A 24,073-nucleotide genomic window follows, 5' to 3' on the forward strand; every position below is an offset into this window, starting at 1 on the left:
TTGTTGCATACAATTTTCAGCATCGTTTCTTTATATCGACAAGTCTTTGTCTAGTCAAAGTCGAAGTAAAAAGTCAATAAGTCAAGGAGTGAAGTCGGTCGATTCAGCAAAGTGGTAGACGCTTTACTGAAACTTTCGATGGAGTTTTGGAGGGAACACAAAACAGCTCGTTTCTGGATATTATTGCATCACTTTCCTACACTTGTGCACGATAGTCGATAAGGAATATCTAATGGTTAAAATCCTACCAATAATACACATTAAAAACCCCAATTTTAACACAATTTTAGTAAAATAATACAAAAACACATCATTGCTCTTTCACATTCCCGACAAAACTCAAATTTCAAGTTGATGTCAAGTTGACGTGTCACAGATTAAAGTTTTAAATGGGTGACTATTATCCATATTTTCGTAAAAAAAGACTGTCATACCGATTTACGTCAACACCTTATAAAAGACAATGGTCAACTTAAACCTATAAACTTATTTAATAAGAATATATACTAGTAATCTGTGATATTAAGATTTAAGTCACAGACTACATGTGTATTAAGTCTATGATGGTCAACACGACGGTCGACACAGATTACTACGGTCGACGGATGACGATTTCGTGCAAGTGTCAATTTACTGTCAAATCTGAAGAAATGCCAATATTGAATTTTTAATTTCATCCATCTGTTTGTTGTGACTTGTTCGAAATATTATTTATTTCTATCATAAATGAGATAAAACAGCTTCTTCAACTGTAATAAAGTCTACACATTTACGTTGTGATTTTGTGCAGTGCATCTACATAATCTAAAACTTGAATTTTTTGAGCGGAGAGTGGTGCCAAAACCACATCCAAAACGCAGCGATATCAACCAAAACGTAAGATTTTGTCTCTATTTCTTATTAGCGACGTTTAATGTGATAAAAAATTGTTAATAATACATATTTATTATTTTGAAGGGAATATTGCTTCAAAGCTCATAATGGTGTAAGCTCTGCGAGTGAGTACAAGAGTTTAACCATGGAATCACCGACAGCGACGAGCCCTCTGCCTGAGGCGGAGCAGCCAGTTATCAATGAAACAGACTACTCCAGTATCAGAGGGAAGGTAAGAATTTAATTATACTGTTGTGTTACTTCTACAATCTCCTATCCATTAGGTAAAACAGTAACATGTTAGTGCCATAATGATGTCAAAGTAAAGGTGGGCATGATGCAATGATACATAATTGTATCTAAATAACACATATTGTTAATACAATGGATGGAGGATAAAAATGAGAATAAAAAATCATGCAAAAGTTTTGTTTGAGTATTAGGATATAGTGAATGTTTTCAATTTCTTATGATAATAATAATTCATTTAACTAGATAGAAATACAAATAGAAAAACTAGGTAATTATTAAATAATTTCACATTTAATGCAACAATCTGATGTACCTATTTCACCACATAACAGTAATTGTTTGCAATATAATCTACTATTATGAAATATCACCGATAATAATTTATTATGCAATAATAACATACAAATTGATGCAATGTAACATAATAAAAGCATTTTCTAGTATTATACAATAACAATTATTCCTTTATAGCAAGAAGCCATTAAAAACAATAAAAATAATCAAACACTTTTAAAATACAGTTGAACAAGTAATAATGATTATAAGTAAAGTTTAATTTAATTGGTAAATAATGTAATCTGCTGTATGTAAAACACAAAAGCTAATTACTATAAGGAAGATCGCAGACTTGATCACACAAAAAGTGTGCCGTCTGCGATCTCCCTAAAAAGGATATTATGCTTGTAGTGCAAACGTATTAAGTAGACTGAACCAGATAAAATCGGCCAAGTGTGAGTTAGACTCACACATGAAGGATTCAGACAGACATCAAAGTCTCAGTAATAGGGTCCCGTTTCTGCCCTTTGGATATGGAACCCTAAAAGAGCTGTCAGCTAAAAAAGTTATGAATAGAATTATTTATTGTTTGTTAGCCGCACTCTATGTATATATTGGTATTCGCTAAGAATTCCTCCATAGCACAGGCTGCACCTAGCTTGCGGGACTGATATTTTTGTAACATTTTAATTACTATTGACGATAAAGATTTTGTATTTTGTATTTGTTTAGCTGTCTCAAGATTATCAAAGTTAATGAAATAGAAATGTAGCAAAAGAGTAAACAGTCAGTCACCAAAGCCCCAAATGTGGCCAAAGACTCGATTTAGAATGTAAACAATAATGGTTGGTTTTCAGATGATACTGGTGAGCCCGACCACAGAGGAATATGACCTGCTGCGGAAGGAGCTACTAGAGAGGCTAGAGGCTGGGAACGGAGAAATTATTTATGACATTGGCCAAGGAGAAGGTATTACTTGTTACCTTAAATATTTAACATCACTTATGTTTCAAAATGAAATGACATAATAATGAAAATAATGATTTATTTATTCATTCATGAAGAATTTCCTTAAACGAACACATAATATTATAGTAAGTTTAGTCAATTATTCAAGTTTCAAAAAAAGTTTCATCCTAATTGTTTATAATTATTTGTTAAAAAGATTAAAAATTATTTGCTAAAATTGTTACAAATAATTAGATATCTCGTTGTGTTGTAGACGGTCGTGGTCTGACGGAGGAGGAGTACAAGGCGTCAGTGGCGACGCTGCAGTCGCTGGTGAGCGGCGACCGCGTGTCGTGCGTGGAGCTGCGCCGCTGGGACTGCGGAACGGGGCTTATGGGGCAGTACCTACTGCGGACTGAGCTTGATACTAATGACTTTATGGAAATCAGGTATCCGTTATCAGGTTTCTGAGCACTATTAAATGTTATTCTGTGTAAGTAAGGGAGAATTAGTAAAAATAAGATAATTTATCTGAAAGGCCTTACAGAAAACTCTAGTTGGTTAGGGATTTTTATGTAGTAACTTCTTACAGGCAGAGTTAAGTTTCTAACCTATTTCATTGAAATTAAAAAATCATAGAGATCAGTTTTATGTAGTTAATATTATATATCTCAGCTGGCCAAATATATACTATCTCTTGGTTGGAATTAAAGTGAATAAAATAATCGGCCAAGTGCGAGTCGGACTCGCGCACGAAGGTTTCTGTACCATTAAGGCCGTGTTCAGACGACACGCGCCCGCCCCACCCACGCCACGCGCTTCTGCACCAGCGTCAAACTAGCTTTGAAATTTGCTGATTTTATTTGAGTCTTTAGGCACATCAATAGATCTCAAATTTTGCCCTAAATTTTCTATTTAGGCCGCGTCCAAATGACACGCGTCGACCACGCGCAGGACCCGTACACGCGTTGTGCCCGCATTACACCCGCGCACGCCACGCACACGCCACGCGGCCGCCCTGCGCCCGCTTTGCGCTCACCCCGTATACGCGCTGCACATGCCTTGCGCCCGCGCTGTGGCTAGTCTACTGAATGAAGTAGTCCAGTCACTAGTAGTTTATGCGTGCACGCGACGTGCGCGAGGCGAGCGCGGGTGTAATGCGGGCACAACGCGTGTACGGGTCCTGCGCGTGGTCGACGCGTGTCATTTGAACGCGGCCTAAATAGAAAATGTAGGGCAAAATTTGTGTTTTTTGTATGGGAGCCCCTCTTAATTTTTTATTTTATGTTAATATTATTATTAAATATTAAAGTAAAGATAAAGCTAAGGATTGTGTAAAAAAATCAAGTACCTACCTGTTGCTATTATTGATATAGAGCAAAAAAGGCCAAAAAATCACGTTTGTTGTATGGGAGCCCCCCTGTAATATTAATTTTACTTGCTGTTGCCCGCGACTTCGTCCGCGTGGACTTTAGTTTATAGTTGTTCCCGTAATTAAGTCGTTTACGAAAAAATCAGAAAAGTTAAAAAATAGGTATTGCGTATCTCCGACCTTTGAAAACCGGCGTGAAACAGCGCTTCCGCTGTGTTTCGCCGAGTGAGTGAGTTTACCGGAGGCCCGATCCCCTACCCTTTTTCTTTCCCTACCCTCCCCTATTTCCTTCCGTACCCTCCCCTATTCCCTTCCGTACCCTCCCCTATTCCCTTCCCTACCCTCCCCTATTACCCCTTAAAAGGCTGGCAACGCACCTGCAGCTCTTCTGATGCTGCGAGTGTCCATGGGCGACGGAAGTTGCTTTCCATCAGGTGACCCGTTCGCTCGTTTGCCCCCTTATTTCATTAAAAAAAAAATCTCCAATCTAAATGCCAAATTACGGGAACCGTATATTTTCCGGGATAAAAAGTATCCCTTGTCCTTTCCCGAGATTGAAAGTATTGCCATATCAAATTTCATCAAAATAGATTGAATAGTTTAGGCGATAATCATAAAAGTTTATTGTGCGGGAACCGTACATTTTCCGGGACAAAATTAGTATTCCTTGTCCTTTCCCGAGACTCAAAGTATCTCCATACCAAATTCCATCAAAATAGATTGAATAGTTTACGCGCAAATCGTAAAAGTATATTGTGCAGTAACCGTATATTTTTCCGGGACAAAATGTATCCTATGTTCTTTTTTGGGACTCAAAGTATCTTTATACCAAATTTTTAGCAAAATGGGTCCAGCCGTTTAGGCGTGATGTCGTGACCACGCGAAATATAACGTTCCGCGCAGCTTCGCCCGCGTAAATTAGATATTTCACAGACAAATTAGTCCACAAAAAATAGCCTATAATCCTTCACGTGGTCTATTTCTTATCTGTGCCAAATAACAGAAAAATTGCTCCAGTAGTTCGTGAGATAAGCCCCTTCAAATAATTTCCCCTTTTTTTCACATTTTCCTCTATTTCTTCGCTACTATTAGTCTTAGCGTGATAAAATATAGTTTATAGCCTTCTTCAATAAATGGACTATCTAACACTGAAAGATTTTTTCAAATCGGACCAGTAGTTCCTGAGATTAGCGCGTACAAATAAGCCCTTTCAAATAATTTCCCCTTTTTCCCCACATTTTCCTCTATTTCTTCGCTCCCTTTAGTCTTAGCGTGATAAAATATAGCCAATAGCCTTTCTTGATAAATGGGCTATATAACACTGAAAGAATTTTGCAAATCGGACCAGTACTTCCTGAGATTAGCGCGTTCAAATAAGCCATTTCAAATAATTGATCCCGTTTTTTCCACACTTTCCTCTATTTCTTCGCCCTTATTAGTGTTAGCGCAATAAAATATAGTCTGAAGCCTTTCTCGATAAATAGGATATCTAACACTGAAAGAATTTTTCAAATAGGATCAGTAGTTCCTGAGATTAGCGCGTTCAATAAAGCCCTTTCAAATAATTTCCCCCCGTTTTTTCACACTTTCCTCTATTTCTTCGCTCCTATTAGTATTAGCGTGATAAAATATAGCCTATAGCCTTCCTCGATAAATGGACTATCTAACACTGAAAGAATTTTTCAAATCGGACCAGTAGTTCCTGAGATTAGCGCGTTCAAACAAACAATCAAACAAACTCTTCCTAATTATAATAATATTAGTATAGATTTTGTTTTTAGTATTTGTTGTTATAGCGGCAACGGATATACACAATCTGTGAAAATTTCAACTCTCCAGCTATTACCGTTCTTGAGTTACACCCTGGTGACATACAGGCGGACAGACAACAAAGTCTTAGTAATAGGGTCCCGTTTTACCCTTTGGGTATGGAACCCTAAAAATAAAGAGATAAAAATTGGAAAGAAAGCTATAGATTATAAACTTACTTCTTGAAATGATGTGCATGATTGTTATGCTACGAAATATAAATGCAAGGAAACATAATTTCTTTGTTTTGAATGTAATTCCTTTTTGACACTCATAAAAGACATAACTTTCTTTGGGACTCTCATATTTCTGCAGTCTGCACTAGCATAACAGAGATATTATCCCAGAGTGGCGGTGGTGGGCAACGTGGACGCGGGCAAGTCTACGCTGCTGGGGGTTCTGACGCACGGCGAGCTCGACAACGGGCGCGGGCACGCCCGGCAGCGCCTGTTCCGACACAAGCACGAGCAGGAGAGCGGGCGGACGTCCTCCGTCGGCAACGACATACTCGGATTTGACAGCATGGGTGTGTATAGTATGGTATGGTAACTAAGGTTTAATGATTCTGTTATACAGTAATAGAATTGAATTTTGAATATTTTCTATTGCGACCCAAAAGATAACCTTTGAAGGTACAAGTTGGAACCGTAGTGTCGTGACTACAGGTCGTCTGCAGTTGCGACGTGTCGCTCGGTTCCAACTTGTACCTTTATTCTTTACCATTCCAACTTCCTTGTTCCGAACAAATAATTCGGCAATCATCCTTTTTTCGTGCATCATCAATCTTCTCCAATAACAGTAACATTTTATTGCACACTGCTTTTTATTGAAAATAGATTATATTACGTAACACAATTGAGCCCTCTCGCGTTCTCTTCGTAAACATCGTAACGAATTATAAGACCCTCCCACATTATACTCGAATACTTCCCCAACGTTGTTAACGAACATCCCGTCCGCAGGCAATGTGGTGAACAAGCCGGAGCACGGGACGCTGGACTGGGTGAAGATCTGCGAGCGCTCCTCCAAGGTCATCACATTCATAGACCTGGCCGGCCATGAGCGCTACCTCAAGACTACCGTGTTCGGTATGACCGGACACGCGCCTGACTTTGGCATGCTCATGGTGGGTGCAACTATATACTTTGTTTAGTGTTTGTGCATCTTATCATAAAGTATATTATAGTATGTGTGTAGTTTACATCGAGATACTTCAAGACCCGTAATAGGAGATATGTTTTTTTTTTCTGTTTATTAACATTAAGTAAGTATGTAATAATTAAGAAAATATAATTTAAAAAATCAGTTACTTATAACTCTGTTATTAAGCGCAAAATTCAGTTACTTATAAGTTACTAGCGACCCGCCCCGGCGTCGCACGTGTATAAAATATATAGCCACTGAAAAAATGATTAATATCGGTAGCCTATGATTCTTCACGTGGTCTACTTCTTATCTGTGCCAAATAACATAAAAATTGCTCCAGTACTTCGCAAGATTAGCCCCTTCAAATAATTTCCCCCGTTTTTTCCACATTCTCCTATTAGCCATAGCGTGATAAAGCATAGCCTTCCTCAATAAATGGGCTATCTAATGCTGAAAGAATTTTTCAAATCAGACCAGTAGTTCCTGAGATTGGCGCGTTCAAGTTAGCCCTTTTAAATAATTTTCCCCGTTTTCTCCATATTTTCATCTATTTCTTCGCTCCTATTAGTCTAAGCGTGATAAAATATAGCCTATATAGCCTTCCTCGATAAATGGGCTATCTAACACTGTAAGAATCATCAAAATCCGTTGCGTAGGTAAAGATTAAAGGGAACAAAGGGACATGAGGGAAAAGAAAGCGACTTTGTTTTATAATATGTATAGATAACCAACTGTCATCACTCATGCTTAGCACGAGGAATTGTTAAAAAAAAAACTTCATAATGTTATCAACTGACATGTTTTTTTTTTCAAAATCAAGAAAGTTATTATTAAAATGAAAATGTCGGTCAGATCGGAGCGAACGCTGGCATCGTCGGCATGACTAAGGAGCACCTGGGGCTAGCGCTGGCGCTGTCGGTGCCCGTCTTCGTGGTGGTCACCAAGGTGGACATGTGCCCGCCGAATGTGCTGCAGGACAACCTCAAGCTGCTGGTCCGGGTGCTGAGGTCCTCCGGCTGCCGGAAAGTCCCGGTTATGGTGAAGACCAACGATGACGTCATTGTCAGCGCCACTAATTTCGTGTCGCAACGGTGAGTACGGCGGGAACGTCCTTGAAAGTATGGGAGACTAGTGCATGTTATCAAAACGTAGCTGTAAAAGCTGCACTCAGAGACGTTGATCTAAATGGAGAAAAAAAAAATAGTTGCTTACATTGTGATGACAGTGTCCACCCATTAGCTATGTCCACACTGAGCCTTTTTTTTCATCAAGAGCATGCGGTATAGCGCAGTCAACAGCGCACGTGAGGCATGCCCGCGACGCATGCGCTCTGACCGTTTCCAAAACTTTCGCTTGGTTCTTTTTTTCTGGAATTTCTTATCACTTATGACCAAATAAGTCGCACATATTCCACCCAGTAAAATGTTCTCGTCGCACATGTTACAATAAGTTGAGAGACGCTGCAACTGAACAAAAATGACAATGTTGGCGTTGCGTTCGTTGACGCATACAATGGGCATTGTCCAAAAAAAATCACATGTACTTTTTATATTTTTTTTTCGTTAAAATAGGGTATTTTAAGAATATAAATTAAATAATTTTGAAATTCATTGGCTAGTTTTTTCTAAATAAATTTTTAAAGTTTCGCTCTGACGTCATCGTCGGCGGCCAATAATTGACCTCTGCAGTATGTTTTTTTCCTTTCAATCTTATTTATAATGGCTGGTTCGTCAAACGCATTCGTGAAAGTTCTCATTATGTGAAAGCTGATACGAGATTCTTACCAAAAGTTTAAAACGTACTGTTGGTCGAATTTATTGCTAATTTAACGCCATTGAAGGTCAAACAAAGGTTAAACATATTTGTTCAAAAATATAAGTAACTAATGGGTATTTTTTTCGTTTATATACAAAAAAACGATCACTGACCTTATTCCTCGAAATGTTTTTGTAATGAGCAAAATTTAAAAAAAATGGACAATGCCCATTATTGAATGTGCCAAAACGAAACTTGAATGAAAGAAGATGACGAAAATTGAAGATGAAAGTGCATAGTGTGGACATAGCTAATGTATCAAAGTGTTAAGACAATGTCAGTTTACTTTATATATTTTAGTAACTGTGTTTGAAGAGTTGTTTAATTTTTTTAACGACTTTAACACAATAAAAATATATTTAATATAGTTTAAAAAATCTAAATGCGGTCTTTGTCATTAATGTCTGTATTTATGTTAGTCTGTAAGCCGTAAGGTACTTAAAATATAGGCCAAGATGCCTGCGATAAATTATCTAAAATATAATTAAATGGTTAAATAAATTATCGTAACTGAAGTGAATTTTCCTACATGAATCAACTTTAAATTCTGTAAATTATTCGCTATGTACGTACATAATTATTTGTAAGCAAAGGGAATTGTTGTTAATATACTTACAATTGACATAAATATTTTGTTTGGTAGGCTGTGCCCGATCTTCCAGGTGTCGAACGTGACGGGCGAGAACCTGCCGCTGCTGACGTCGTTCCTCAACCTGCTGAAGACGCGCGGCGAGGCCGGCAGCGTCGCGCGCCCCGCCGAGTTCCAGATCGACGACACCTACAGCGTTCCCGGTGTCGGCACGGTACTGTAGTCTGTAGCCTCTGAGTTCTCTTTCATGTTGAATTCGTTGACTTCGACAACGAAGCGACGTGTCATAAATGTATGAGATACATCGTTAAGGCGCTTTCAATGCATTTCAAGTAAAATAATGGCTATTTTGATATTTAAAATGTTTTATACCCAGTGGAGGCACAAATTGTGATCTACAGAAATATAAAACGACAACATTGTAACAAATTTCTCGGGAAAAATAGATGATTGAGAGATTGAGTGATTGATTGAAGGCTAAGGCTTCTTACAGACAATTAATGGTAGGTACTTGTCGACAGCAGACCGTTCGTCTGTAAGCGCTCTAATGGTAAAAATAAATGTATAGAAGTAATGTAAGGTGACGTGTTTTCAGTTTTGTCTTTGTTCTTATTATATGTAGTAAGGCTAATATAAATGTATTGTCAGGTGGTGTCGGGCACGGCGCTGGCGGGGCGCATCCGTCTCGGGGACACGCTGCTGCTGGGCCCGGACCCGCTCGCCCGCTTCACGCCCATACTCGTCAAGAGCATACACCGCAAGCGCATGAGCGTCAGCGAGGTGCGCGCCGGACAGACAGCCAGCTTCGCGCTCAAGAAGGTACGAAGATCTCGCTGAGTGTCTAAAACACCATGCCGAAGTTACGCGGCCGAAGTTCGGCATGATTACTGAGTCTTGAAGTCTCAAGACATACTAAGGGCCGATCTACACCGGAATGGCAGAGGCGAGGCGAGCAGTTTCAGTGTCATATGATTTTAAACTTTATCTTCATTATACGTAGTATCGCTTGAGAAATCTACGGCCGCCCGTGGATGCTCGTGGCCGCTCGTAGCCTCTGGCGGCCGCCGGCGGCGGCGATTTCTCAAGCGATACTATGTATTACAATAATGAAGATAAAGTTTAAAATCATATGACACTGAAACTGCTCGCCTCGCCATGCCATTCCGGTGTGTTTTGAGCCTATTGCAATACAAAATGTTAGTGTATGCCGTATGGGCATTGGGCATCTTTATATCTTTTGTGCAGCAATAGGTTTTCTTAAGACTGTCATAGCTCAAAATATGTACTTGTACACAGGAAACTAATTCGAACTATTTAGTTACCATTGTTTGCCACTTAGGGGCGCTGCTTTGATCCCATTTTATCTCGATCTCATTACATATATTTTTTTTTTAAATTCAATAATTAAAAATTGATGGGAATCTTTTTATATTGTTTTAAATGTTCATACTTCATTAATAATATAAATAAGTCTGTACGTTAGAAACTATCACAGAATCTGTGTGTAAAAGAACCTTTAAGGACACTGACAATAATTAGGGCCCATTCGACGAAATAAAAAAAAATTAAACGAATTTTGGCACCAAACAAAACTTCTCGTTACACCGCTACGTCTTCGGGATTCGAACCCTATACCTGCAGGAATCACTACGCGGAGCGTCCCGCCGCTGCGCCACCGAACTCGATACAGGATCCCCGAAATTTTATGTCACTTCACTCAACGCAAACGCGTACATTAAATCGTGGACGTAGACTTGTGTACGCCTGATATTAGATAGAATATGCCGCCTTTACCTTATGTGTTTCAAGAAGATAATTTATATGCATGATAGTTGTCACACTCCATGCTACGCAAATTTCTTAAATGAGAAGTTGAGAACCATTTTTAGGGTTCCGTAGCCAAAAGGCGAAAAACGGAAACCTTATAGATTCGTCATGTCTGTCTGTATGTCTGTCCGTCCGTATGTTACAGCCACTTTTCTCCGAAACTATAAGAGCTATATTATTGAAACTTGGTAAGTAAATGTAGACTGTGAACCGCATTAAGATTTTGATATAAAAATAAAAACCATAAAAAAAATTAGGGGTCCCCATAGGTACAACTGAAACAAAAAAAAAATCATCTTACCTATGCGTGTGGGGTATATATAATGCCTATCTTCAAAAATCATATTGAAGTTTCTAATATATTTTTTTTCTAATCTGAATACTTTGCGAGAGAGACTCTTGCAAAGTGGTAAAATGTGTGTCGCCCCCCCTCTAACTTCTAAAGTAAATCTGATAAATCTAAAAAAATATATGATGTACATTACTATAAAAACTACCAACTAAAATTGGTTTGAACGAGATCTAGCAAGTAGTTTTTTTACGTCATAAATGGTAAACATTTAATAAACTTTCATTAAATCAACTGAAATATTAAATAAATCAAAATCTTTTTAATTTCATAAAAATAAACCTTATGGCTGCTGCGGAACCCTTCATGGGCGGGTCCAACTCGCACTTGGCCGGTTTTGTTTCTATTACATATTTACTTTAAAATATTATAATAACTGTCAAAGTTTGGTTAAAAAAAAGAAAAATTAAAATTCTAGAGGTAACTTCACTACTATTGTCAATTATTGTAATCCATACTAATATTATAAATGCGAAAGTATCTCTGTCTGTCTGTCTGTCTGTCTGTCTGTCTGTCTGTCTTGCTTTCACGCCAAAACTACTGAACCGATTGCAATGAAATTTTTTACACAGTTATTCTAGAGTCTGAGAAAGGACATAGGCTACATTTTGATGTGGGAAAATATCTTATTTCCATGAAAATTTCGATGAAAATGAATTCGCATTGCGCGTGGCCAGCGCTCATCCCGGGGGTCCTGGGTTCGAGTCCCGCAGGCGGAACAAAAAGTTTTTAATGTTCCTGGGTCTTGGATGTGTATTAAAATAAAATTTCAAAAATCTTAAACATATTTTATGTATAATATTATAAAAAATCCAGAAATATATCGATGGAATGAACATTTTAGTTCTAATACGATTCAACAGATGGCGTTTTATTTTTTACTTTATTGTAACATAGAACTAATCATACTTATTAGTTAGTATGTTTTTGTTTATAGTTTTTAATACGTTAGAATATTATGTTTAATAATATAATCACTTGGTATAATAATAATCAATCTATCTTATCTTATAGAACTCCTACTGCATTTCTAATCCATACTATCCATACTAATCCATACTAATATTATAAATGCGAAAGTATCTCTGTCTGTCTGTCTGTCTGTCTGTCTCGCTTTCACGCCATAACTACTGAACCGATAGTAATGAAATTTTGTACACAGATAGTCTAAAGCCTGAGAAAGGACATAGGCTACTTTTTAACTGGAAAAAGGGGTTGTAAGGGGGTGAAAATGCGTAAATTTGGTCAAATTAACTTAGTTCCAAAAACTTAAAACAGATGGCGCCAAGAGTCCCCTAGATCGCGCTATTGCTTGCTCATGCGTATTTCTATAAGAGGTGGTACCATATTGAGCTAGATTTTTGATTCTTTCGATTGTTATACACGTTATTAACTAATAACTCACCTACCAACTTAGACATCAAATTCAAAAACAACAGCGCCAAAACTACTGAACCGATTGTAATGAAATTTTGTACACAGATAGTCTAAAGCTTGAGAAAGGACATAAGCTACTTTTTAACTGGAAAAAGGGGTTGTAAGGGGGTGAAAATGCGTAAATTTGGTTAAATTAACTTAGTTCCAAAAAACTCAAAACAGATGGCGCCAAGAGTCCCCTAGATCGCGCTATTGCTTGCTCATGCGTATTTCTATAAGAGGTGGTACCATGTTGAGGCAGGTTTTACGATTCTTTCGATTGTTATACACGTTAATATTAACTAATAACTCACCTACCAACTTAGATATCAAATTCAAAAACAACAGCGCCAAAACTACTGAACCGATTGTAATGAAATTTTGTACACAGATAGTCTAAAGCCTGAGAAAGGACATAGTCTACTGCTTACTGGAAAAAGGGGTTGTAAGGGGGTGTTTATGCGTAAATTTGTTCAAATTAAGTTAGTTTCAAAAACTGGAACAGATGGCGCCAAGAGTCGCCTAGATTGCGCTATCGCTTGCTCATATGTATTTCTATAAGAGGTGGTACCATGTTGAATTAATATTTCGATTATTATACATGTTATTAATTAACTCACGTACCAACATAGATATGAGAAACAACAGTCTACCAAAAATAAATACTAAATAGTTTATGGGTATTGACTATTGGGCAAAGCTAAAGTTGTGTAATGCATTATGCAGCTAAGTTGTGTAGCGCTAAATAAGCTTTAGGTATAAAAAAGTTTAATTTAAAAAAAAAACATTATGTGCACACTACACGGCTGTTTTGGGTATTTTGATTTAAGGGGTACCAGGGTTTTAAAAAGCTTTTGACACCAATTTTATTGACACCGCGCGCTATAAATTGAAGTCCACGCGGACGAAGTCGCGGGCAACAGCTAGTATTAAAATATATATCACGCATACGACATAATGCATATTATATTCTTAGGACGCATACACATTTACTATTGTGGGAATATTCGTGGACGGTGGAGGCCGCAAAGGAAGATCTTCCGACTGAGCGAGGTGGTATGCTCGGTCAGCCCGAAACCCACGAGATTGATCTCAGATGTCGTTATATACCGACGCACTTAGAAAACTTCGATAGCGCGATGCAGCAATGTGGCGCATCACTACTATGATTATAGTGTGGGTACCGCCACACTATAATCATAGTAGTGATGTGAATTGTGATTCTCTCGCAGATCAAGCGGTCGGCGATCCGCAAGGGCATGGTGCTGGTGTCGCCGGCGCTGAACCCGCAGGCGTGCTGGCAGTTCGAGGGCGAGATCCTGGTGCTCCACCACCCCACCACCATCTCCGAGAGATACCAGGCCATGGGTATGACGACCGCTAATACTTGTGTTCTATCCTACGAACAATAAAAACTAGGTTCTATCCATTGAACTATAATTACGGGAGCCCTAGAACAATTCTTTTTTATTACTATCAAGCTAATTCTTTGTGAGTAGCTTCACTTTGATAAGACGAATAACATTTTTATCTGCGAAAAATCTTGAAAGTGGTAGCTAACAGAAATAGAAAGAATTTCATACTATGACATGATGGTCCTAAAATATGAATTGTTCTATTTGTAGGACAATGTTACTTTTAAATTATATAACTATTAACCTATCAATATACAAAAAATCAGCTTGTTAGGGTTCCAACCAAGTTTTGTTCGCTACCGAGCCTTCACAAAAACTGGACAGTATAATATCACTTTAAGAACACACCATTATTGCAGTACACTGCGGCAGCATCCGGCAGACGGCGTCGATAATGTCGATGTCGCGCGACTGCCTGCGGACGGGCGACAAGGCGCTAGTGCGGTTCCGGTTCATCAAGCACCCGGAGTACCTGCGCCGTGGACAGCGGATGGTGAGTACAACTTCAGAGTAACGTAATATAGCATTTATTTTTAAATAACAGGGCCAACGAGCAAACGGGTCACCTGATGGAAAACAACTATCGTCGCCCATATTGCCAACCGACACGTACTACACCCACACGACATCGCAACGACAAAATGTCGTCGAGCAGTGGTTACGTGTGAATGGTGTCGCTGCAGCTTTTTGTAGTTGCGTTGTGGTACCGACAAAATGCCGACGTGGTTGCGTTGTCGCCAGTGGTTGTGATGTGGTTACGTACGAAAGTCAATGAAACGGAGGGGGGGGGGGGGGGGGGAGAACGCGGGCGGTGTGTGCGCACTATTGTTGCATCGACGCAACGTTGTGGTTGCGATTTGGTCGGCCGTGGTCGCGATGTGGTCGGTATCACACAAGTGGTCGACAACGACTGCAAAATGTGGTACGTGTGAATGGTCCAGTTCGTTTTCAATACGAAATATACGCCCGACTACGTGGTGTGGTTGTAGTTGTCGTGTGGTTGTGGAACGTGTAGGTTGGCCCATAAACACGCAACAGCATAGGGTAGAAGCCTAGAAGACTGTTATAAACTCTAAAACGGGCACAACCTCAGAAAAAGGCAAAGATCTCTCTTTCACTCATTCTTTTTTTTTTATGAAATAAGGGGGCAAACGAGCAAACGGGTCACCTGATGGAAAGCAACTTCCATCGCCCATGGACACTCGCAGCATCAGAAGAGCTGCAAGTGCGTTGCCGACCTTTTAAGAGGGAATAGGGTAATAGGGGAGGGGAGGGAAGGGAAGGGAATAGTTGAGGGTAGGGAAGGGAATAGGGTAGGGGTTAGGGGATTGGGCCTCCGGTAAACTCACTCACTCGGCGAAACACAGCGCAAGCGCTGTTTCACGCCGGTATTCTGTGAGAACGTGGTATTTATCCGGTCGAGCCGGCCCATTCGTGCCGAAGCATGGCTCTCCCACGTATAAATTCATCCCACGCATTCATCATTTTTTTAAACAGCAGCTCTCTTGTTAACCCTCGACAAAAAAGAGGGTGTTATTAAGAGGATACAACAGGGGCTAGAGAAATGAAAAAAACGTACGTGTAATATCTATAGCTGTCTCCCTTACCTCAAGCCTATACCGCAGAACGCGATAGAGACAACTGCAGAAAATCCAGAAAATCAACGATTCGTTGTCCCCTGATTCCTTCTCCAAAACTTAACCGATTTAAGTACTTTTTTCATTAAAGATTAAAAAAAGGCTTGAGCTGTGTTCCTATGTTTTGCTTTTTTGTATAATCTAGCCAAATCTGTTTTCTGGACGTTTGAACACAGCGGAAAATCTGGCCATTTTTTTGGGTTTTTGAACGTTCATATCTTATTTAATAATTAAATTATGAAAAAAAAGAAAACATAGGGACATTGTATTAGTGGCCGTAGATATTCAGGAAAAAAATTATAACTCTACTAGCATTATCCAGGGAGGAAACAGGGGACAACGTTTGTATGGAAAAAAGGGCGGTGTGGAATCCTCTTAAGTTTGACGTGTCTGTCGGTCTATCTGTCTGTGGCAGCATTTAAACGGGTGGACTGATTTTGATCTAGTTTTTTTTTCTTTGAAAGCTGACATGATCGAGAGTGTTCTTAGCTATAGTTCATCATAATTAGCCTGCTCAGTGCCAGAAAATCGCGGTTTATCTGGTTCGTGTAGGGCCGATCAGCAACTTGCAGTCGTTTAGTGGGCTTTATATTTTGCATTCTAGTTCGTGACATTTGTGAATATACACATTAATGATGATTAGTGGAAAGTTGACCTGGTGCTGCAGCATCACCTGGTAATCAATAGGATACCCAACTCCTCATCAACTTAGGGTTTCGTGTTTGGGCTCATTTTAATTGCGACAACTAGATAAACAGTAAATTTTTGCATGCTGCTCCTGCAGCATCACATAGATTCTATGGGAGCCGAGCTCCATATGTCCCAAAGTGGAGGTTTTATGTTTGGGCTCATATTAACGGCCTCATCCAAGAGGACATATTTTATAGATGGTATTCATTGGGATATGATCCTCTTGATAGAAATTATTCTGTACTATAACCAACACAAGTTTAAAAAGCATGAAATAAAATTAAATTAACAAATTTAAAAAATACCCCGCCAAACAACTTTAAAAAGTAATGATCATAATATTTACTGACTTTAAGTTCAAATGATTCCTATGAGTAAAGTGATATTTTAATCCGTAATTGTTGTCAAGGTGTATCGGGGGACCGCTAATGTAGATATTTGATTTCACATACATAACATTATATTATGTAGTTTAAGGGTCAGTTCACAGCGAACCGAATCGAGACAATCAGTGACTTGGCGATAAAAAATGCAAAAGTCGCTGTTGGTGGTCCCCCGACACACCGTGACAACAATAATTATGGATTATATCACTTTACAAGTGTAAATTCCTAAGTAGGAATCATTTAACCGATTATACGTGAGCATACGTGAGCCGTGTCATATAAAAAACTATTGTATCTCCCTCTAAGTTACACTTTAGAAGGTTTTACTCTGAACAAAATCGTCTTAATTTTCCACGTAGAACAAGCCTACGTAGGCTACGCCTCTGAATATTCTGTGAATTTAAAAAAAGTAGGGACCGTCAACCTTTTTTAAAGGTGCATTCATTGCAGATTACACGGCAGCCGCGTCTTATGGGTTTTTAACGTGTGGTGTATGAGTCATACGCCACACGTCCGTCCCCGGCTCACGTGTCTTTAAATGACACGTGAGCCGTGTCATTTCAACCGGATCAATCGGAACAAATACCCTATACAACAAAAGAAAAATTTGAAAATCGGTTCACAAACGGCGGAGTAATCGTTGAACACACAAAAAAATATCCACAGCCGAACGTATAACCTCCTCCTTTTTGGAAGTCGGTTAAAAAAACTTAACAACGAACTTCTTTAAATTTATCTACGAACGTATAATTTACATCGGAAACCCAGATCTATTTAATATACTCATTTTTCTAACTTTGAAACCTACGAAAGGTTTGCAATATCTGAATAAAAAAATCGCTTACCTGCCATTTTCAGGGTAACACTTAGTAAAACTACTCGAAATCAACTCAAAACAACGTAGCCTTCCGTTAACATCAATGGTTTGGGCTCAACTAAATAAATCAAGTTAATACAAGCGTAAAACCCAAGAAAAACAATGAACCTTTTTGAACGTGACGGGTGACACTCACTGAAAGCCTTCAAAAATGTGTGCCGCATTTAATCGGACTTATAGTCAGTAAATATTATTTCATTACTTTTTAAAGTTGTTTGGCGGGTTTTTTTTTTAAGTTCTTAATTAAATTTTATTTCATGCTTTTTAAACTTGTGTTGGTTATTTTCATTGTTGTTTTTATACTTGACTGTTCAGGTGTTCCGGGAGGGTCGCACGAAGGCTGTGGGCAACGTGCTGCGGCCCGAGCCCGCCGCACGCCCGCCGCCCCGACACGCCCGACACGACCACGCCCGCAATGTGAGTCTAAACCCCGCATAACAACGATATTCTTTATAATATGAGGCGTCTAGTTTCAAAAGCCGTCAGCTCCGCACGCAAGTAGGTTTCAGTATTTATGAAAATAGTACTAAGGCTTTTTTATGAGCTTAGGGAGTTTAGTGTCTTTTTATCTATATTCGCATTACTTTTTTAATATTAATGTTATAAAAAAAATGTCATATAACTTTCGAAACTAGCAAAAAACGGCATTGAAATTTGGAGATAGCGCAATTCGAAACTTACCGACGGAGTTATCGGTTTCTGGAACTCAATCATATTGGAGATGGCGGTGATTGATATAAATATAAAAAATATACAGAGTGTTCTATTTGTTGAGTGTATTATCTATCGAATAAAAGTTATTTTCTAAATAAAGAACAGTTTATTTGTTAGCAAAATATGTAATTAAAGACTGCATGACATGTCTCACGTAAACAAAACAATTTCAATGCTAAATGAAATTTTCATTTTCCTCGACGGGCTCACACTCGAGATCGTGTACGTCTGCCTCAACATCGCCGCTATTACGGTTCAAAATGTCCACATAAAATTTAAGATCTTCCAATTCCTTCCATGCTGATCCATAATGTTTGGCCAACAGTTTTGTAACATCATTAACTTTCTCCTTTTTCAAAATATTTCCATATGGGACAGGTATTGGGTCTATATTGGAAATGGTTTTTGATTTTTTAGTTATAATTTTTCGCTCATTTAATTCTGTTCTATAATTCTCTTCTCCTTGCACGAATACATTGGTTTGACCACGAGTGATAAAAAATCTCTTTGATAAATTAAATTTAAAATGCCATGTTCCTGGAGGCTTAAGGATATTGGTGCATTGTGTTTTAAAATCATATATGGGCACATCTTGACTTAAATGATATGGCGTTCCATGAGTTTTTAAAATATTAAGGTATTGTTTCGGGTTAGTAATGACTTCAACTCTACGTAACTCTTTTTCGATTTTGGAAAAAACTCTATCTGGAGGTAAAAAGGAGTGCCCAACTACGGGGAAAATAATCTCGACTTTTTTGACGTGTCGAGGAGCATGAGTAAATAGCCATTTGCTACACATGGCAATCATTGTACTGTTCTTATTTTGCCCTCCACAACCATCTGCAAACAATCGAATTGTATCGATATTTTGCTGAATATCAATCGATTTCAATGCGTGAAATACGGCACTCGCTATTTCATTCGATCCTTTGGGACTTTCTGACTCATTCCAGTAATACATGAAAACATTTCCCTTTAATAATTGATTTTTTGAGGTACCAACAACAACCGTAAAATTATAAAAATTTATTTGTCGGCTAAAATAAGCGGATTGGTTTGGTAATTTAGGCAGCATCATGTTCTTTTGACAGTCAAATGAAATTGTTGTCACGTTGTCCTCTGCTGTTTTTAACATATTATAAAAGGCTTTCGCTCTCAAAGAGTGAATTCTTTTCTGCGTTATTAACTCTTGTTTTTGCATAGGATCTTTAGAAGTTTTTATCCTTTCATTTAACTCAGAGAGCATACGTCAGTTCGAGGTGATCCAAACCCAATATTGTATTTTGTGTTAAATATGTTTCGGAAATATGACTGCTTCACTTTTTTTGTCTCTTCTGCACTTTCATTATAAATCCGCCATAACTTTTTTATGTTGAGTTCACTCGACAGGTAAATACGACTAGAAGATTTTCCTCTACAATAATGAGACTCAGAGCCCTTAAGTGATTCGATGAATGAGCAAATAGCAAGACACTTTTCTGCATTTGCTTGAGATCTTCGGTCTCCTCCTCTGTTTTCTTTAGCAGGAGCTCCAGATGATTTAAATGACCTTTTTAAAACTCCGGATACTCTGTCTTTCTTAATGCCTAATATAGACAGAAATGCTGCTTTACAAACACGCACTTGACCTCCACTCGTTGGTTTTGGTAGTATGTACTCCACGCTCATCTTTTTTGGTACACGTGACGAATTCTTAGGCCGATGTCGGTTGACGTTTTTGTGGATGCAATGTTGCAAAATAAAATTATCTTGGTAGATTTTTTTCTTTTGGGCATAAAATACTGCGTGAATTTTTCCTAAGTCTGCCATTGTAAATTTACCACATTTAAGTGATTTTGTATTATGTCTGCACGTCGGTGGTGTAGGTAAATCAGTAGGCGTATACCTGGAATAAAAGATGTATTAATTATGTATATGGCAGTAAGGTTCAATGGTTTCTGCCTACCCATTTGGCAAGAATAAAATGTTGTTGTTGTCGAACCGCTATAGCTAGATTTCTGAAATTTTCACAGATTGTGTATATCTCTTGCCGCTTTAATTAGTATTTTAGTAAGCATTTTTAACTTAAATTTTACATAATTTATATTTAAAAATCGTTTTATAATTTATTTTACAATTGAACCCTTATTATTGTTATTTTTATTATTTTATTATTGTTATTTAAACTTAATGAATTGTATATTTTTTGTTATTTTAAAATCTGTATTTTTATCGATATGTTTATTTTTATTTCAAATTGTGTTTACTGTTTACTTTATGATGTTAATTGCATGTTGTGACCAATTGTAATTAGTTATTGCATGTAGCTAGTATTTTTAAATATCCAAACCTATTGTTGTAATTAATGCAAAACTGTTTTTGGTCCTAAATAAATAAATTATTAATAAAATAAAAATAATATATTAATATTTATATATTTTTTGTGTTTTTGTATGGAAGCCCTGCTTCCATACAAAAACACAATTTTTTGCCTATGTTTGGTCTATTACGGTACGGAACCCTTCGTGCGTGAGTCCGACTCGCACTTGGCCGATTTAACTCAATAATTATTTAGGTTCAGTCTCTTTGTGGAGGCACATTCTACTAATTTATTAATTTTTCATTATTAGAATTTTCAAGAATGGTTGCCTGAAAAGGCATCGATACAGCAGTAACAGCAGTCAGCACCCAACATGTTCAAAATTTTTATTAAAAAATCTTTTTCATTCATTGAGCGATCCGCCGTAGTTTCATTCGGGATAAAAAAAAACATGCCATAATCATATAACATTAGAAACAAAAAACAACCTGTATATTATTCCAACTGTCATCTCAAACGATTAGCCATACAAATCGTGGTACTTTCTCTTACCTTTTCTCACGCTTTTTGGTCGTTTCCCATAATTCTGGTTGCTTTTTCCTTTTTCTGCCTTTATTAGGTTCAGCTTTTTCCACATTTTTTACTAAATCACACATTATTTTCGCCAAAATCAAAATAAAATTACACTACTAAACACACGCAAGACGCTCCTCCGCCATAATGATTTGTATTAAAAAAGCAGCTCACTGATTGGTCGACAGGAGGTGGCGGGGTCTGAAACTAACTCGGAATTGGAGCTGGCGGATTTTGAAATTCACCGTTTAATTTAGGCAGCTTTTTGTATTGGATTTGGCGAGGTATGGATCTGAGTACTTAGAGACAAGTAAACTACTTTTTTTTTTCTTTTAAACCACATTCAAATGTCAAAAAACTTAAAAAAATGGAGTTGGCGGTTTCTGGAACTAGACGCCTCATATCAAAGAGCTGCAAAGGATCACTAACCTAACCTAAACCCAGCTAAGCAACGATAATCTTTATATTAGAACGCCAGTCGGCTGCAAAGGATCAATGACTTCTAAATAACTTTAATGTTTAACGAATTGTGCAGCAGGGCTAAAATGGTCACATTAAGCAATTCCTCATAATCAATCCAGCAAATGAATTGTCAAAACTGTCAAACTGACATTTGTCAAATTAGTAGGTACGAATGAACATGAATGACATGAATTGCAAGCAGACTTGCATTTTGCGGTTTAAAAAAAATTAATCATATTATGATTCATAATATGATTCTCCAAAGCGACCATTTTAGCCCCGCAGTTCACTCATAATAATCCTATATTTACAATGCACAGGCAACATGCTGGCTTTGATGATTTTACCGTGGGAAAGCGCATTATCATCTCTTCTATCATACTTATAAAAATACGAGCTTTTGCCCGCGGCTTCGCTATTCGCGTTGATATATATATATATATAAGATTATGTATATAAATATATTGAAACGCTGCGTTAACTATGCAAGGCCACTTTCTTTATCTGTCGTATGGCATTTCCTGCGAAGAACAGACCTTGTATAGTTGTTCGCTGTGTAAATATTTTTATTTTTTATTGCTTATAAATATATTTATAAGTAAGGGGGTTAATGGTGGCAACTCGCAGCAGGTGCAGGAGGGCGAGGGCGGGGAGGGCGGGGCGGAGGGCGGGGACAAGCGCGGCCAGCAGCGTCGCGGCCGCAAGCGACACGACAAGCCGCCGCCGCCGCCGCAGCTCGCCGTACAGAGCGCCACATAACTTCACACACTTTAATTATATCAACATTCTAATTAACACAACTGTTGTTGAAACAACAATAAAAATTAAAAACGCAATAATTGTAGAGATTGAATCTTTTATGTTCTTAAAACTTACAGACTCGACGAGATGAAGAAATATAGAACATAGCTATGATTTTGATCAGTCCTAAATAGTTTAAATACCGATAAAAATATTTTTATATTTTCTATAATTTTATTTACTTACTTATATTTATGGTTTTAAGTTGAATTGATCTAGCGTAATATGGTAAAAGACGTTGTACATAATATATTGCCAACTAGCTCCTAGAAAGAAGCTGGAGTGCTTTTCGGGATATTAGTTATTTAATAAGTAATAACAAGCGTTTTTATCAATAGATGGATGTAGTTTGAACTAGACAAAATATAAAAAAATATATATTTTACTATTATCTGGCACTTATCAGGAAGTGGTTAAATATTCATATTGTCTTAAAATGAAAAATATTATAAAAAAAATAATGTAAGTAGAGTTATTTGTTGTTGAAACTTTGAATTGATGTGTAATTTAGTGTAACTCTTGGTTACTTCTTTATTTTGAAGTTGTTTGTTTTTGTGAAATGTCTTAAAGAATCTTCATTAAAATTTTAACACTTGTCTTACACTGAGCTAATTTGCAGTTGCAGTGCTGCCTTTGTGCGCAATTATGATTTCTTATTTCTGATCTTTTATTACTTTTTACTAAATGTGCAGTTATGCACAAAATAAGATGCAAATTCAGCATTGTTTTATTAAAAGTAGGTAAGCTTCCTAAATATTATAATACTTGTACATACTGCATACTATAGTATTTTATGTCGCAGTCGATTGGTTAAAAAGCCATTGATTCAAACAGCTAGCCCTTTGACTGAACAACGCCATTAAATCACACGCCTATACGTCGTTTAGCCGACTTGTTGACTGCAACGTTCAACACTACAGCTAGATGACGCTTTGCCAACTGGTTAAATGGTAAATTAACTAAGGTGACCATTCGTTTAGTGGTATTATTACACAAGCGTAATGATAACAAGAAGATTAATTATTGTATTCTAACTCATTTTCAACACAACTGCAATAAATACATTGGTGATGCATTTCATAATCCCGTAATTTCTCCTCGAATATTAGTTTAAATTTTGGTATGTGCCCTATAATTTCTGTCTCTATAATAATACTTGTAACGTATATTTACGAAAAATATCTTAATACAACCACAAAACACAGGTAAGGCTGTTTACACACGACGCCGCAGCGGCAGAGTTTTCCGCCGCCGCGCGCGCTGCAGTGCGATCATGGGTCCGACTAGTCTCGTATGTTGTTGAAAACTGCGGCACCGCTCGCCGCCGTGTGAGAAGGGCCTATAGAAATATAAGGATAAGTATGCAGCGGTGGCGGTGCCGCTGCCGCTGCGGCGCGTGTGTAAACACGCTTAGTTGACGCCATAATATTGCAAACAAAACGCACCTAGCGTCACGGTAGTGAGCGCTGAACTAATTCAATCAAACGGCGGCTTTTGAATCAGCTGTAGTGTTGAATGTTTTGAGAGACTTAAATATTCAATTAAAA

The 24,073-nt window shown here is 37.9% G+C and overlaps 1 protein-coding gene across 4 annotated transcripts; it reads left to right on the top strand.

Moving 5' to 3' along the window:
- The first annotated feature begins 633 nt into the window (after nucleotides 1-633).
- Nucleotides 634-22,504, top strand: LOC121732102 (GTP-binding protein 1). 4 transcript variants are annotated; one of them, XM_042121893.1, is made up of 13 exons: nucleotides 634-876; nucleotides 958-1,105; nucleotides 2,259-2,370; nucleotides 2,624-2,798; nucleotides 5,878-6,056; nucleotides 6,493-6,656; nucleotides 7,529-7,767; nucleotides 9,135-9,294; nucleotides 9,729-9,899; nucleotides 13,905-14,040; nucleotides 14,447-14,580; nucleotides 17,993-18,094; nucleotides 22,353-22,504. In XM_042121893.1, the coding sequence occupies exons 2-13, from the start codon at nucleotides 1,019-1,021 to the stop codon at nucleotides 22,482-22,484; spliced, it is 1,791 nt and encodes a 596-aa protein (XP_041977827.1). In that variant the 5' UTR covers nucleotides 634-876; nucleotides 958-1,018; the 3' UTR covers nucleotides 22,485-22,504. The 4 variants fall into 4 exon arrangements, with proteins under 4 accessions (XP_041977827.1, XP_041977826.1, XP_041977828.1 ...); XM_042121892.1 differs by having other exon boundaries at nucleotides 634-856; XM_042121894.1 differs by having other exon boundaries at nucleotides 634-856; nucleotides 22,356-22,504.
- The last annotated feature ends 1,569 nt before the right edge of the window (nucleotides 22,505-24,073 follow it).

The sequence above is a fragment of the Aricia agestis genome, chromosome 11, assembly GCF_905147365.1.
Source record: "Aricia agestis chromosome 11, ilAriAges1.1, whole genome shotgun sequence".
NCBI lineage: Eukaryota > Metazoa > Arthropoda > Insecta > Lepidoptera > Lycaenidae > Aricia > Aricia agestis.

What these genes read in the sequence shown, in the direction of transcription:
- LOC121732102 (XM_042121893.1), top strand. Translation starts at nt 1,019, where the DNA reads ATGGAATCACCGACAGCGACGAGCCCTCTGCCTGAGGCGGAGCAGCCA. An exon ending in CCAGCTTCGCGCTCAAGAAG is followed by an intron (nt 9,900 to 13,904) that starts GTACGAAGATCT and finishes ATTCTCTCGCAG; the next exon opens with ATCAAGCGGTCGGCGATCCG. An exon ending in CGAGAGATACCAGGCCATGG is followed by an intron (nt 14,041 to 14,446) that starts GTATGACGACCG and finishes CCATTATTGCAG; the next exon opens with TACACTGCGGCAGCATCCGG.